Below are 17,550 nucleotides of genomic sequence, written 5' to 3' on the forward strand. Positions count from 1 at the left end.
AGCCTGTCTTTCAGTGTCAGACGTGAACTCCTGGAATGTTTCATTAGCCTTCTGGAAGCGGATCTTCAATTCAATTTGGTGTATCCGCTTCCCATGCTCGCTTCCGTAGTGTCTCTCGAAAGCGGCCATCAATGCTTCGTAACCATATCTCCTTCTGGAATGGTCTGTAAGATTTCAGATGCAGGTCCTTTCAATGCGACGAATAGTGAGCAACCTTTTATCAGTACTACAGTTGTTAAATGCTGACGGATTGAAGCTAAATACAACTGGGTCTCAAGGAGTCGGACTCTTATCAAAGTGCCTAGTATATAATGGGAAACTGGTTAGACTACTACTACCCGAGAAACCCTGCTAATCAAGATGGGTTATGGTGACCGACATTTTTCCTCTCGGCGTATTCAAGAATCACCAGCATATTCTACGCCCCGAATATGGCCTCAATTAACAGCGACCCTGCCAGAGTACCGCTAGAAGCGCCGAAGAGCTTTAAAAATATCCGTGATAATGCATTGCCAAAAGACGTCGGACGCTGCACTTGGGCTTCTATTTACATTTTGTTACCTTCAACTTTTACGTACTGAAAGCCCTAACTATCAAATGGTCAATATTAGATCCGGCCAAATGTCAATGAAGCAGATATCTTTTTGAATTTAACCCATTTCGAGAGAGGGAGAAGGGAGTTAGAGTTCAAGTGAACATCGACGACCATCCACAATATCTGCAAAACCGTTCAAAAAAAAAATAGTAAAACTCGTTGCTGGTAGCACTTGGTAAGAATAAAGTGATGATTCAAGCAACCTTTATGGCGATCAGCTGGAAATCTCAAAATCTGCCAACACTGACCCGAAGTTAAGCATTGAGGCTTCGTGAAACTGGCACAAATGTGGACAATTGCACTTTGTATCGCGATGCATGCGACATGAATGAAATAAGATACTAAAACTGTCAAATTGTAAATAAACCTTTTTTTTTGTAAAGGCGAAAGAAATCTCTTTCTTCTCGATGTCGAGTAATGGTCCAGGAAGCATAAACGTCAACATCGTATTAAGCTTCAAAGCTTTATAAATATATTTCAGTAAAAAAATTGAGAAGTGTTTCATAAGCAAATAATCTGATGTCCTCCGGTACCTTTTTCTTGCATTTATTACCGTTCTCAACTTTTTTTGCTCGCAAAAAATTAAGTCGAAATTTCAAAAATCAAAAAAAAAAAATGTCACACATTGATTTGGATTGCTATTTCCTGCAACATATCTAACAACCGGAACCATGTACCTGTTTAGATGGGAGTTGTATTAATAAATGCCGCTTTAAGAATAAATCTATGTATATACATGACTAAATAAATAAAAAATTATTTCCAGTTCTTCAGTCGAAGCTCCGAAAATATTACCCATGTTTCCGGCCTATTACATCTTTAATTCGCTGTTAATTTTGCTACTCCTCCTGCACATAGTTTGGACATACCTTATTCTGAAAATTGTGGTTGACTCTCTGCAGAAAGGACTGGTAAGTTGATTTGTTTATTTATATTTATAAATACAACAGTTGTTAAACTGGGGTGACTCATTAATTACACTCGAAATTAATTAATGAAATTGAAGTTTTTACCTTTTTGTGTCGCTAGATTTTAACAAAATTTGTGATAATAGGGCAGTTCTAAGTTTACCTTTAAATGTTTTACTATGGTTTTGTTTTCATAACAAAATATTATAAACAGAAAAATATTTTTCTTACATGAAATATTTGTTATTTTATGCAAAACAGAATTTTTAATCGGTAAAAGAAGTTTTGCAAGAAATCATACCGGTCATGCGGACTCCAGACTTTTCAGTTGTCGTATTGTATTGTAGTTTCCCACATAAACAAGCATCTCGCCACGATCTTCTTCTTGGGGATACCCTTCAACAAATCATTTAGAAATTTATCTGCGTCTATGCAACTAGAAGAAAAGAAGACATAGCCCTCGCCATGACATCAAAATAGTGCTTGCAGACTTACCGCCAAAGTGGCGATAACGGGTGTCTACTAACAATAATAATTCGGCGTGATACATCTCCTAGGAGAATAAGGCCAAGTTTTCCTCTCAATTTGGAGTATTCGTTTTTCTACAATTTGGCGGATCTAAACTCATGTAATTTTCTGTTTATCTGCTGAGGCAGACGAACTTTTGGTACCAAGGCAATGCCATGGGAATACCAAGGAACGATCGATCCCATCTATATAAATTTTCTTAAATATCTTTGGTGTGAGTTGACCCATCGCTTGAACGTGGAACTTTCTATATGATAAGCCGGCACGCGACCTCTATACCATTGCGGCTGGCCTTTGCCGTAAAGCTGGTAAATTCAACCTCCACGAACTAACAAACTTCAGCTGGAGGATGAGGTTCGGCTAGGCTTCCAGAAGATACAGCGTATTTGATGGCGTGGGCAAGTTATGGTAGCCCTTTGTAACTGGAATAAAACAACGATAACGTAAATATTACCTTTGACGATTATGTACTGCTGCATCCATTGCCATAATCTGCATTTTTCAATAGTAGTTCATTTTTGGATTGGGAAGGACCTCTCTGAGCCAGTCGAAACCCAAAGAGGCTACTTACTTACTTAATTGGCGCTTAACCGTCTAAACGGTTATGGCCGTCCAACCGGCGCCAATTGGTCACACCGAGGGAGTTTAAATCGTTTTCCACCTGGTCCTTCCAACGGAGTGGGGGCCGCCCTCTACCTCTGCTTCCATAGGCGGGTTCCGATAGAAACACTTTCTTGGCCGGAGCATCATCATTCATTCCCATAACATGGTCTAGCCAGCGCAGCCGCTGCGTTTTAATTCGCTGGACTATGTTGATGTCTGCGTATAGCTCGTACAGCTCATCATTAAATCTTCTTCGGTACTCGCCATCGCCAACGCGTAGAGGTCCATAAATCTTTCGAAGAACTTTTCTCTCGAACACTCCCAAAGCCGCTTCATCTGCTGTTGTCATGGTCCATGCTTCTGCCCCATATAGAAGGACGGGTACGATAAGTGACTTGTAGAGTATGCTTTTCATTCGCCGAGAGAGGACTTAACTTTTCAATTGCCTACCTAGTCCAAAGTAGCATTTATTGGCAAGATTGATTCTTCGCTGGATTTCAGTGCTGATGTTGTTGCTAGTGTTGATGCTGGTTCCCAAATAAACGAAGTCTTTTACTATTTCGAAATTATGGCTGCCAACAGTAGCGTGGTTGCCAAGGCGCGTATGCGCTGACGCTGACTCTATGACAGCAGGTACTTCGTTTTGTCCTAATTCACCATCAAACCCATCTTTACCGCTTCTTTTTCCAGTTTGGAGTAAGAAGAACTAACAGCGCGGGTGTTTAGGCCGATGATATCAATGTCTTCAGCATATGCCAGTAATTACACGCTTTTATAGTATATTGTTCCAGTGCGGTTAAGTTCTGCTGCTAGTATAATTTTCTCCAGCATCAAATTAAAGAAATCGCACGATAGGGGGTCACCCTGTCTGAAACCTCGTTTAGTTTCGAACGGCTCGGAGAGGTCCTTCCCAATTCTGACTGAGCTGATGGTGTTGCTCAACGTCATTTTGCACAGCCGTATAAGTTTTGCGGGGAAACCAAATAGGCTACTTCTTCCACCTAATGCTGGAGAAATTAATTCAAGTAACAGATCTATGATTATAAGAATATACAACTGCTGGCGTAAGCTGATCATATTGTTATCATAAGTCTTAGGAAACGCACCGTACGTTCTGCCCTTACTGGAGTGGATAAAGAGGCAGAAAACGTGGGTCTTGTGGTGAATAACAACCAGGCGAAGTACTTGCTGTCCTCCAAAAAAAATCGGCGCACTTGCGTCTTTGCAGCCCCGTTATTGCTGACGGGTAAAAAGTAGAGACAGTTAAGGATTTCGTCTAGCTGGGGATTTCTCCGCTGAGTTGGGCGAGGCAGGGCTATTTGATGAATGAATGACTACATCTTCCTCCCGCGAAGAATAGGATAAAAATTCAAACTAACGGGTACCTCCAACCAAGATCACTCCTTTCAGCAATTAGCGGGGACACTTGAGAGTAGAGGTGGTGTCCTAACTCAACATTCGCTTCTCTAAAAAAAAATTTAAAATGTCAAACCAATTTTTTTTTTTGTGTTTTTTGTGTTTGGTTTGACATTGCCGCAAAATTTAAGAAAGTGATTTTAAAATTTTTTTAAAAATCTAAAAACCATTATGGCCGTCGAGAAGAGAGGATGGTTTTACCTTCTTATATTTTTATCATGAAAAAACTGCCGCGCACAGAAATATGTTTCATTAAGTCTTCTCTTTGAATTGATACCTCTACAGAGACAAACAATTGAACGAAATAATGCCAACAAAATTGATTGTTCGGATTGCATGAATTATTTTCACTGCAAATGCGTTAATATGAAAGCCGCTTATATTGAATTTTACAAGGCCAACAACAAAAAGTGTCACTGTGACAAATGCAACACTTTGCGCAGAAAAACACTGCATGCAACAACAACGCCACTCCCAGCAGAGAGCAGAATGCAACGACAAACCACAAGTGCACCTAATGTGAGTAAGAAACAAGCTAATGCTGCCGAGAAAACAAGCAAATAAAGATGGGAAAGTAGAACAAATATCAGGTGAGCTGCATAAACAAACAAAAAAGCAAGCAGAATTTATTTGCATGAACAAGATAAAGCAACATGCGATATTGAAAATAATACTAAAGTAACTCTTCAGCTTCTATACGAAGAGATACTTAACCTAAAGCAAATAAACATTTCGTACCTAAATACCATAGAAAAACTCAAAGAAGAAAACGCGAAGTTGAGCAAGAGGGTAGATAAGCTTGAGAGCAGGTTAAATTTTAAAGAACAATTGAAACTGGAAAACGCAATTGAAGTTGTTGGCGTGCCGAAAGTCACCAACGAAAATGCAAGAGAATGCATACAGAAAGTTTTCAGGGATGCATTAAATGTGCAGGTGTTGGATAATGAGATCGATGAAGTTAGCGTCAAGCGTATCAATGCGCGATCAACACATTCGCCGAATAATAACACCGGAAACGTAGTTAGAGTTAAGTTCAGTACTTTAGAAATTAAGAAAAAAATCATGGTGGCCAAACGTACTGCTAGGAAGAAGCTGAATTCGTCGCTGTTTTCTGATGCTTGCAATAATAATAATAATAATATTTATATTAATAACAGCTTTACTGGCTATTGCAGAACTTCGTTCTTAGCGGCCAGTAAAGTTAAAAAAGAAAAGCAGTATAAATATTTATGGTTTAGCAACTCCAGGATATTAATGAAAAAAAAAAGAAAATGGCAGTGCTGTGACTTGTGACTGTGAACTTAAATTTAATATTAGTAATAAATGGTTTGTAAAGATACATAAAGTATGTATTCAAGATCCGTTCTTACAAACAACAGCCCTACTATAAACATTATTAGTAATTCTCGTTTACTAGCATCAGAATGTAAGAAGTCTAAGGCGGAATTTTGACTCGCTTTGCCACCTTGAATCCCTTGTTAGTGTATGACACTCATCAATAATTACAATTTTTATGCAAATACAGATTATTCCTCTTCTGCAGGTGGTGTTGGAGTATTTATAAATAATAAATATGAGTGTGTAGTAAAATGTCTCAGCCTGTCAAGCGCCGATGTCATTAAAATATCGTTGATATTGAGCAATATACCGCTTACTTTTGTATGTGTATATAGGTTTCATTCGAATAATTTTAAACTTTTTCAAGATGAGTTTTCTGTTCTTTTAAGCGAAGAAAAAGAAACTAATTTATTTTTTCTAGGAGATTTCAATCTCGATCTACTTAGTCAAAATGCTATACTAGACAACTACCTTGGCCTTTTAGCAAGCCATGGTTTAATTTCTATAATTGAAGAGCCTACCCGCCCAGATTCAGGCACCTGCATTGATCATGTATATGGAAGGATTAATTATACGGCAAACGTTGAGTATACCGGCATAAACTTTGATTTTGGAATCTCTGATCACTGCATGACTGGATGTCCACTTAAGGACCTTAATGTGAGTAGAAGAGTTGACAATTGCGAATCGCCATCAGCTATCAAGAAATTAAATTTAAGAATTCTTAAAGAATCACTTCGATATCAACACTGGGAAGATGTTTTAATGAAGATGACGTTACGAAAGCATATAGCCTATTTCTAAATACACTTACGAGTTACATAAACCTTTCCAGTCTTTCTTTTTTCCCGAAAAAATCCACTCTATCTCGTAAGCCTTGGGTTACTAATTCATTAACTAAAAGGATACAACTAAAGAATAAATTACGCAGAAAATGCAACAGCCACCCAACAAACACTGAACTTCGGAATCGTACACGTCCCTTATCTAATAAAATTAATAAAAAAATCCGTTCAAGGCGCGACAAATATTTCCAGGATTTAGTATTGTCAGCACAAGGTGACACTAGAAAAGAATAGGACGCTGTTAATAGAATTATGAACAGGAAGTTAAAAGCTAAGCATGTCCCACTTGTGTTGAGCTTGAATGGTGTGGACGTCTCGAAACCTCTGGAAGTTGGTGAAGTTTTCAATAACTTTTTTGTAAGTGTTGGAACATCCTCTGCTACAACGAGTAACTCAATGCCTTGCATGTGGATTCCCAATGTTCTTAGGTTTCCCACCTCCCAGTAATAGCTTCTTTTTTTTTGATCCGATTTCAGGTTCTGAAATACTTAGTATAATCAATTCATTGAACAATACCGGCTCAAGTGGTTGTGATAATATATCAAATCGAACGTTGAAGGCAGTCAAAAGCAGAATATTAGCCTATCTAGAGAAAATAAATTACTTTAGCTCAATGCAATTTGGTTTTAGATCCGGTCTTTCTACAGAAAATGCTCTCTTACAGTTTTGTTCATTTATTTATAGGGAAATTGATGATAGGAAAAGTTGTGCAAGTCTTTTGTTGGACATCACAAAGGCATTTGATGTGGTGGACCACAATATTCTTGGTTTAAATCCTACCTTACAAATAAAGTTCAAAAAGTAAGAGTTGGTAATAATCTAAGTAAACCGAGGCTTATAACACTAGGAGTACCCCAGGGCTCCGTTTTTGGACCAGTTTTGTTTTTAATCTGCATTAACTCGATATCTTCGTTACCATTTATTGGGAAAGTCACAGCCTTTGCTGATGACCTTGCCATCGCATACGGGTCTAATAACTCCTTTAACCTTTTTGCTGATATAAATTATGATGTTTATTTGTTAAGATCTTGGTTTGCAAGCCATAAACTCGTGGTAAGCAACACAACTAAGATAATGTATTTTAGGCTTTGCGGTAAAGAAATACCAAGATCCGAAATAATCTTTCATGCGTCAGATTGCATGTGTCACAGGTTGTGCTCAACAAATTGTACTTAGCCGAACTCTTCTGTAATTTTTGACCAGATAGCAAGATGCGACAAGAAATGCTTTGAGATCAAAATTGTTCCTAATTTCAAATATCTGGGTATTATAATAGATCAAAATCTAAGTTGGTCATCGCATATCTCTGCTGTCAGCCGTACGTTCTTTCTATACTTTAAGAAAAGTATGCTCTAATAGATTACTGACATTGGTGCATCATGGATTAATCCACTCAAAATTGCAATACGGGGTCAGTTGTTGGGGTGGTGCCTATAGCACTAATATTAGATCTCTGTTAGTCCTTCAGAAGTGTGTTATTCGAAGAATTTGCTCGTCTAACGCTCTCTATGGATCATTTCAGAAAACTTAATATCCTTCCCTTACGTCACTTATCTTATTTTAAAGTTTTAAAAAATTTCTTTAATAGAGGCGGGTATACACAGAAGCAAATCGTCTTCTCACATAACCGTGCCTAGCTTTCGGACCACTCTTTTTCGTAATTTCTACACCACAATATCATATAAATTATTTAATAAACTACCTGCAGAGTTACAAACGATTAGAAGGCAAACTGTGTTCCTGAGGGAAGTGAAGCGGTGGCTTCTTGGTTTCAATCATGAGGATATTGAAATTCTGCTGCGACCTATAATGTAACGCTGTCTTTAAAATATAGTAATAACTAATTATATGAAAGTATTTACTTTGCACCTCCAGTTTTTTTATATTCAATAGTTATATTAAGCTCACTGAAAGATACTTATTTCCCTTTTCTTTGGTTTTGTTCTTTTTTATATACATATATGTTCTTGTATTATCAGTATGCGCCCCACAAGCATCTATAATAAAAAATGAAGGATATGACATTTCCACTGTTCTTAAAATGAACATTTAATGCCATTAACTATTTTCTTATTGTTATTATTTTAGTAATATTTTTATGAAAATTGTTAACTATTATAAAAAAATAATGAATAAACAAACAAAGAAACACCCCCTCCTAACGGACACCTTCCTTGGTGAGCAGTTTTTCAAGCCCCAAATTGTAGGTACAATTTTTAAACAAATTTCACTCCGTTAGGCGGACACTCCCTGGCAGGACGCAGACAGTTATTTGCTATAAAATGGGATGAAAAACCTGTACTGACCGGACACGAACCTCTAATCGGCGGGCGCTGAGACAAGTTTTCATAAAAAATCAATCAAAAGCCTCTCTTATAGCATATTTCCGCTTGGAGCTTTATTCTAGGTTTAGACATCTGAGAGGATTTAGAGTTAAATCTTGCTAGTTTTATCATACAAAATTAGATCTAGAAACGTAGAAGATTTAAGTTAAATTCGATCACTATAATATTTCAGGTATGGCAACCTAGAATTCATGTCATGTTATTTTTTGATAGAAAAATATTTTTAGGTAGGAGCAATTTTTAAAATCATGGATGGCAGGTGTTTTTGAAAATTTTCAAGTTGATATTTGTTGCCAAACGTGAGTAAAATTAAAATATTTTCTAAATAAATATTTAGATATATTTTTGCTTTGTATAACATGCGAATTATGAAGAAGTGTAATTCACAAAACATGTCCTAGCAACCATCGCCGTTTTCAAATCTTGTAATTTTTTTCTAAAATCAGTAATAGAAAAACTATAACTTTTTCAAACAAACTATTTAGTGCATTAATATTGTGAAATTAAACATGCTACCATCACGCCGCTGCGGCCGCTAAAGCATTATTTATACATAGAAACCTCCTCCCGTTTTTTATAGAACGCGAAATTTACATGTTCCAGGTTTAAGCTCTGTCTATTTCCAGAGATGAACACCCTGAATTTGTTCAGCTATTTAATATGCAGGAACAAGAAAAAATGGTTGCTAAGGAAACTAGGGTCGGTTCCTGTTTCATTGTTTTCTTAGTCTCATTCTAATTTTAAATTCTTCTTCCTTAGTACGTTGAGGTGTGATATATTTAAAATATATTGGCATTGAAGCCTATGTGACACAACTTTATTTTCGTTTTTTTTCTGTATTTGTAAACGGTTTTATTTAGCTTGACTTGACAGGCTATATTGAAATTTAAGTAACTTCCCGATAAGCTACAAGTTTGAAACTTGGAATATAGTTCAGATGACAATGCAATAATAAGAAAAAGAACTCCAATATGTGGCGCATGAATCGAAATATTTCAAAAAATCTTATTTATCGTCCGATTTGGTTCATATTTGGAACACATAATACATATAAGAATAGAAAGCGATCTATGAAAAAATCGTCGCTAGGTGGCGCATGGATCGAAATATTTCAAAAAATCGTATTTGTGGTCCGATTTGGCTCATATTTGGAACACATAATACATATAAGAATAGAAAGAGACCTATGAAAAAATCGCCGCTAGGTGCCGCAAGGATCGAGATATTCAAAAAAAATCGTATTTGTTCCGATCGTATTGTATCCGATTTGGCTCATATTTGGAACACATGATACATTCATGAATAGAAAGCGACCTGTGAAAAAAATCGCCGCTAGGTGGCGCCAGGATTGAGATATTCACAAAAATCGTATTTGTGGTCCGATTTCGCTCATATTTGGAACCAATAATACATACAAGAGTAGAAAGCGACCTATGAAAAAAATAAAATTAATAAAAAAATCCGTTCAAGGCGCGACAAATATTTCCAGGATTTAGTATTGTCAGCACAAGGTGACACTAGAAAAGAATAGGACGCTGTTAATAGAATTATGAACAGGAAGTTAAAAGCTAAGCATGTCCCACTTGTGTTGAGCTTGAATGGTGTGGACGTCTCGAAACCTCTTGAAGTTGGTGAAGTTTTCAATAACTTTTTTGTAAGTGTTGGAACATCCTCTGCTACAACGAGTAACTCAATGCCTTGCATGTGGCTTCCCAATGTTCTTAGGTTTCCCACCTCCCAGTAATAGCTTCTTTTTTTTTGATCCGATTTCAGGTTCTGAAATACTTAGTATAATCAATTCATTGAACAATACCGGCTCAAGTGGTTGTGATAATATATCAAATCGAACGTTGAAGGCAGTCAAAAGCAGAATATTAGCCTATCTAGAGAAAATAAATTACTTTAGCTCAATGCAATTTGGTTTTAGATCCGGTCTTTCTACAGAAAATGCTCTCTTACAGTTTTGTTCATTTATTTATAGGGAAATTGATGATAGGAAAAGTTGTGCAAGTCTTGTTGGACATCACAAAGGCATTTGATGTGGTGGACCACAATATTCTTGGTTTAAATCCTACCTTACAAATAAAGTTCAAAAAGTAAGAGTTGGTAATAATCTAAGTAAACCGAGGCTTATAACACTAGGAGTACCCCAGGGCTCCGTTTTTTGACCAGTTTTGTTTTTAATCTGCATTAACTCGATATCTTCGTTACCATTTATTGGGAAAGTCACAGCCTTTGCTGATGACCTTGCCATCGCATACGGGTCTAATAACTCCTTTAACCTTTTTGCTGATATAAATTATGATGTTTATTTGTTAAGATCTTGGTTTGCAAGCCATAAACTCATGGTAAGCAACACAACTAAGTTAATGTATTTTAGGCTTTGCGGTAAAGAAATACCAAGATCCGAAATAATCTTTCATGCGTCAGATTGCATGTGTCACAGGTTGTGCTCAACAAATTGTACTTAGCCGAACTCTTCTGTAATTTTTGACCAGATAGCAAGATGCGACAAGAAATGCTTTGAGATCAAAATTGTTCCTAATTTCAAATATCTGGGTATTATAATAGATCAAAATCTAAGTTGGTCATCGCATATCTCTGCTGTCAGCCGTACGTTCTTTCTATACTTTAAGAAAAGTATGCTCTAATAGATTACTGACATTGGTGCATCATGGATTAATCCACTCAAAATTGCAATACGGGGTCAGTTGTTGGGGTGGTGCCTATAGCACTAATATTAGATCTCTGTTAGTCCTTCAGAAGTGTGTTATTCGAAGAATTTGCTCGTCTAACGCTCTCTATGGATCATTTCAGAAAACTTAATATCCTTCCCTTACGTCACTTATCTTATTTTAAAGTTTTAAAAAATTTCTTTAATAGAGGCGGGTATACACAAAGCCCTATGTACAATCGCTACGGCCTAAGAAGCAAATCGTCTTCTCACATAACCGTGCCTAGCTTTCGGACCACTCTTTTTCGTAATTTCTACACCACAATATCATATAAATTATTTAATAAACTACCTGCAGAGTTACAAACGATTAGAAGGCAAACTGTGTTCCTGAGGGAAGTGAAGCGGTGGCTTCTTGGTTTCAATCATGAGGATATTGAAATTCTGCTGCGACCTATAATGTAACGCTGTCTTTAAAATATAGTAATAACTAATTATATGAAAGTATTTACTTTGCACCTCCAGTTTTTTTATATTCAATAGTTATATTAAGCTCACTGAAAGATACTTATTTCCCTTTTCTTTGGTTTTGTTCTTTTTTATATACATATATGTTCTTGTATTATCAGTATGCGCCCCACAAGCATCTATAATAAAAAATGAAGGATATGACATTTCCACTGTTCTTAAAATGAACATTTAATGCCATTAACTATTTTCTTATTGTTATTATTTTAGTAATATTTTTATGAAAATTGTTAACTATTATAAAAAAATAATGAATAAACAAACAAAGAAACACCCCCTCCTAACGGACACCTTCCTTGGTGAGCAGTTTTTCAAGCCCCAAATTTTAGGTACAATTTTTAAACAAATTTCACTCCGTTAGGCGGACACTCCCTGGCAGGACGCAGACAGTTATTTGCTATAAAATGGGATGAAAAACCTGTACTGACCGGACACGAACCTCTAATCGGCGGGCGCTGAGACAAGTTTTCATAAAAAATCAATCAAAAGCCTCTCTTATAGCATATTTCCGCTTGGAGCTTTATTCTAGGTTTAGACATCTGAGAGGATTTAGAGTTAAATCTTGCTAGTTTTATCATACAAAATTAGATCTAGAAACGTAGAAGATTTAAGTTAAATTCGATCACTATAATATTTCAGGTATGGCAACCTAGAATTCATGTCATGTTATTTTTTGATAGAAAAATATTTTTAGGTAGGAGCAATTTTTAAAATCATGGATGGCAGGTGTTTTTGAAAATTTTCAAGTTGATATTTGTTGCCAAACGTGAGTAAAATTAAAATATTTTCTAAATAAATATTTAGATATATTTTTGCTTTGTATAACATGCGAATTATGAAGAAGTGTAATTCACAAAACATGTCCTAGCAACCATCGCCGTTTTCAAATCTTGTAATTTTTTTCTAAAATCAGTAATAGAAAAACTATAACTTTTTCAAACAAACTATTTAGTGCATTAATATTGTGAAATTAAACATGCTACCATCACGCCGCTGCGGCCGCTAAAGCATTATTTATACATAGAAACCTCCTCCCGTTTTTTATAGAACGCGAAATTTACATGTTCCAGGTTTAAGCTCTGTCTATTTCCAGAGATGAACACCCTGAATTTGTTCAGCTATTTAATATGCAGGAACAAGAAAAAATGGTTGCTAAGGAAACTAGGGTCGGTTCCTGTTTCATTTTTTTCTTAGTCTCATTCTAATTTTAAATTCTTCTTCCTTAGTACGTTGAGGTGTGATATATTTAAAATATATTGGCATTGAAGCCTATGTGACACAACTTTATTTTCGTTTTTTTTTCTGTATTTTTAAACGGTTTTATTTAGCTTGACTTGACAGGCTATATTGAAATTTAAGTAACTTCCCGATAAGCTACAAGTTTGAAACTTGGAATATAGTTCAGATGACAATGCAATAATAAGAAAAAGAACTCCAATATGTGGCGCATGAATCGAAATATTTCAAAAAATCTTATTTATCGTCCGATTTGGTTCATATTTGGAACACATAATACATATAAGAATAGAAAGCGATCTATGAAAAAATCGTCGCTAGGTGGCGCATGGATCGAAATATTTCAAAAAATCGTATTTGTGGTCCGATTTGGCTCATATTTGGAACACATAATACATATAAGAATAGAAAGAGACCTATGAAAAAATCGCCGCTAGGTGCCGCAAGGATCGAGATATTCAAAAAAAATCGTATTTGTTCCGATCGTATTGTATCCGATTTGGCTCATATTTGGAACACATGATACATTCATGAATAGAAAGCGACCTGTGAAAAAATCGCCGCTAGGTGGCGCCAGGATTGAGATATTCACAAAAATCGTATTTGTGGTCCGATTTCGCTCATATTTGGAACCAATAATACATACAAGAGTAGAAAGCGACCTATGAAAAAAAATCCCCGCTAGGTGGCGCACAGATCGAGATATACACAAAAATCGTATTTGTGGTCCGATTTGGCTCATATTTGGAAATCATATTTGACATACAGAAATAGAAACCGCTTTAGTAAATAAAATAAATTAAAAAAAATGTTTAAGTTAAACGGGTTTTTGAAAGCAATATTTACATTAAGTAATAATAATACTAAAAGATAGAAAATAATTAGGTAGGTCCTAGGTACTAGTCATCACACTCCTCATCAATCTAGGGCTTTGATCAGACAATTAAATAAAAGCGTTGGGCGCATGAAATTTCTAAAAATGTGAGGCGTAGCATAACCTGAGTAAGGTTCAGTTGGTCTTATTTATGACTATCAATAGATATTTGACGCGTGCAACGCTTTTCTGATCAACGCCCTAGATTGATGAGGAGTGTGATGACTAGTACCTAGGACCTACCTAAATATTTTCTATCTTTTAGTATTATTACTACATAACAGCCGTGTTTTTTTATACACGCGTATACGTTTACGTTTCCGCGTGATAAAAAACGCCTATCCTCGCTTAGATAATGCTTAGGAGGCCCATCTACCGGCAGTGGTTAAATAACTAGCTACAGCCACAGGGTGTACCGAAAAGCGGAGACACAACCCTCTGATGGCCATAAGGTATAACATATAGCTGAATCAGTTTCATATTTCAGTTACATCTGAGTATAATGCGTTTTGAAATTTAGTAGTACACATTTGATGCGCAGCAATTTCAGAGGTGTATTTAAAGTTTGACGCTTAGCAGTCCATATAAAGTTTAAGCGTATAGACGTTTACGTGTAAAAAAAAAACACGGCTAATGTAAGTATTGTTTTCAATAAAGCCGTTTATCTTAAAAATTTTTTTTTAATTATTTTATTTATTGTATTGGTCTCCGGTAAAACGCGTATCCCATAAACAAATAAAGCACATATTCCTTGGCCATCCAGACGGTGGCAGTCCCATGATAGTGGCTACTACTTTCATGTCTGCACATACTCACAATGGAATTGCTCGTACTGTATATAATTGAGAAGGACTTTCGAGTTGTTGTATGTTTCAAGCCTGTCTGTATCGTACGCTAGTGGGACTCGTGGAATACTTTTTCTCTTTGTATAACAAGACTGCTTTTAAACTGGCTTTGTTATAATCAACGAAGATGCGCCAATCGGGTGGATTATGACTTATAGTCATCTCGTTCATCAATCCGGCGACATCATGGCAATAGGTAAACGAGTTAGCACCATTTACAGTAAAATATTGTTTAATATATGCTTGCCTGTCACGATAGCCCGACGTTCTTACATATGATGCAAAGTGGTTTCTATACTTTAAAAATGGTGCCAATTCTGCGGATTGTCGTTTTGATAGGGCGAGTTTTCTCACCAGTTCATCTAACTCCCGTTGTGTAATGAGCCTCACTAATCCAGTTGATTCAGATGGAACAAATGTCTCATCACCTTCGTATGGAATATTCACAGAAGCTGTTTCAAGCGTTGCTTGACAAGGGCTTCTTCTGGGAGGTGCGGGAATGTTATGGCTATGTGGTCTTGGCAGTTGAACATACAAACTTTCAATACACTCTCTTTTGCGACGTTTTATCTGGTTACCACCAATATGGTAATTTAAACATACATGATAAGTGCATCTGTTATGTACATCTAAAAAAGTAGTTGTGTCATGGTCATATACAATACTGTATCTAAGTACATAATTACCTGATTTATACGAAATTGCAGGAACTCCAAAGGGCAATTGATTAATTTCTTTGGTAGATCATTTTTGTAAATGGTTATAGCAGATAAACACATAAACAAGCATCTCGCCACGATCTTCTTCTGGGAGATACCCTTCAACAAATCATTTAGAAATTTATCTGCGTCTACGCAACTAGAAGAAAGGAAGTCATAGCTCTCGCCATGACATCAAAATTGTGCTTGCAAACTTACCGCCAAAGTGGCAATAACGGGTGTCTACTAACAATAATAATTCGGCGTGATATATCTCCTAGGAGATTAAGGCCAAGTTTTCTTTTCAATTTGGAGTATTCGTTTTTCTACAATTTGGCGGATCTAAATTCATGTTATTTTCTGTTTATCTGCTGAGGCAGACGAATTTTTGGTACCAAGGCAATACCATGTAGGGATGCAAACGATACAATGTTTTCGAAACATCGATGTTTTCCCCATTAATATCGATGTTAACATCGATGTTTTGATAGACGAAACATCGTCGATACATCGGATAAAAAATCGAGAAACATCGCCATCGTCCATTCCTAACTATTTATAGAAAAAAACGCACTTTGGGACTATGGGTTTGCATCATTAGTTAGCTTTACTTTGCGGAACTACAATATTTTCTGTTGGTAGCACCTGGGTTCTTTCGTATTCATTGCATTGTTGGTAAGTTATATGAACTGTGCATAAGTTAAATGCGCATACTTGTTAATCTTTAGCTTGCTTTTATACAGGAAGCAATGCCTCCCAGAAAAGTAAAATTTGGAACTATTTTTCCAAAATTGATGATAAAGAGGCTGTGTGTAAAATATGCAATAAGAACCTAAAAACATCAGGCAATACATCTAATATTTGTGGACATCTGCACAAAGGACATTCACTTGAATTTCAAAATGCAGAGCTTTTGCGAAGATTGCAAGGATATACCTCCCCATCGTCGCCACATCAGGGCCGAGTGAACGCCTGTTCTTAGAAGCTGCCGAAGCCGGCACTCAGGATAGGAATAGACTTTTGAGAAGTAGATTGTCAAAGCTTATTTTCCTAAACTCGATCTCAAAACTTTTTATGTAATTAAACAGGTAACATTTGTACCTCTTCATCACAATAATATTGATGAGTGCAATTAATGTCAAAGTTGCTTGAAGGAAACTCCTAAAAATACATACATATGTCTATAAAAACGTTCCTATTTTATTAACAATGTGTGTATTGTTTTTAAACCCATTGGCTTGTAAGTATTGACAATTTTACATCGACATTTGCGTTACACTAATGGGCTTTTCCATTCAAACCCTATTTTCGTGTAACGCGAGCTAGTATCGAAAAGACCGTACTTCCAAAGTTAAACAGAAACTCCTGGTAATACTTTATATCGGTTGTTTGATTTAAAATGAAAGCGTCGGAAAAACATCGATGTTTAGACCGAAGTTTTTTAACATCGATGGTTTTTGTGAGAACATCGGTGTTGAAACACATCGATGTTTTTTTTTTTTGGCGATGTTGCATCCCTAATGCAATGGGAATGCCAAGGAACGATCGATCCCATTTATATAAATTTTCTTAAATATCTTTGATGTGAGTTGACCCATCGCTTGAACGTGGGACTTTCTATATGATAAGCCAGCACTCGACCTCTATACCATGGCGGCTGGCTTTTGCCGTAAAGCTGGTAAATTCAACCTCCACGAACTAACAAAGTTCAGCTGGAGGATGAGGTTCGGCTAGGCTTCGATAAGATACAGCGTCTTTGATGGCGTGGGCAAGTTATGGTGCCCGTGAAGGCCCTGTGTAACTGGAATAAAACAACGATAACGTAAATATTACCTTTGACGATTATGTACTACTGCATCCATTACCATAATCTGCATTTTCAATTAGCAGTTCATTTTTGGATTGCGAAGGACCTCTCTGAGCCAGTCGAAACCCAAAGAGGCTACTTCTTCCACCTAATGCTGGAGAAATTAAGTCAAGCAACAGATCTATGATTATAAAAACATTCAACTGCTGGCGTAAGCTGATCATATTGTTATCATAGGTCTTACGAAACGCACCGTAAGTTCTGCCCTCACTGGAGTGGATAAAGCGGAAGAAAAAGTGGGTCTTGTGGT

The 17,550-nt window shown here is 36.5% G+C and overlaps 1 protein-coding gene across 5 annotated transcripts in view; it reads left to right on the top strand.

The window, feature by feature from the left end:
- The window catches only part of schlank (ceramide synthase schlank), a 737,426-nt gene that overhangs the window by 596,625 nt on the left and 123,251 nt on the right, over nt 1-17,550 (top strand). For 4 of the 5 annotated variants that reach the window (XM_067782172.1, XM_067782169.1, XM_067782173.1 and 1 more), the window contains one exon: nt 1,362-1,506. The exons of the other annotated variant lie outside the window; for it this stretch is intronic. In XM_067782172.1, coding sequence (XP_067638273.1) covers nt 1,362-1,506 — 145 coding nt within the window. The remainder of the gene's footprint in view (nt 1-1,361; nt 1,507-17,550) is intronic. 5 annotated transcript variants of the gene reach the window in all.

This window comes from Eurosta solidaginis, chromosome 4 (genome assembly GCF_040869045.1).
Source record: "Eurosta solidaginis isolate ZX-2024a chromosome 4, ASM4086904v1, whole genome shotgun sequence".
Classification (NCBI taxonomy): Eukaryota; Metazoa; Arthropoda; class Insecta; order Diptera; family Tephritidae; genus Eurosta; species Eurosta solidaginis.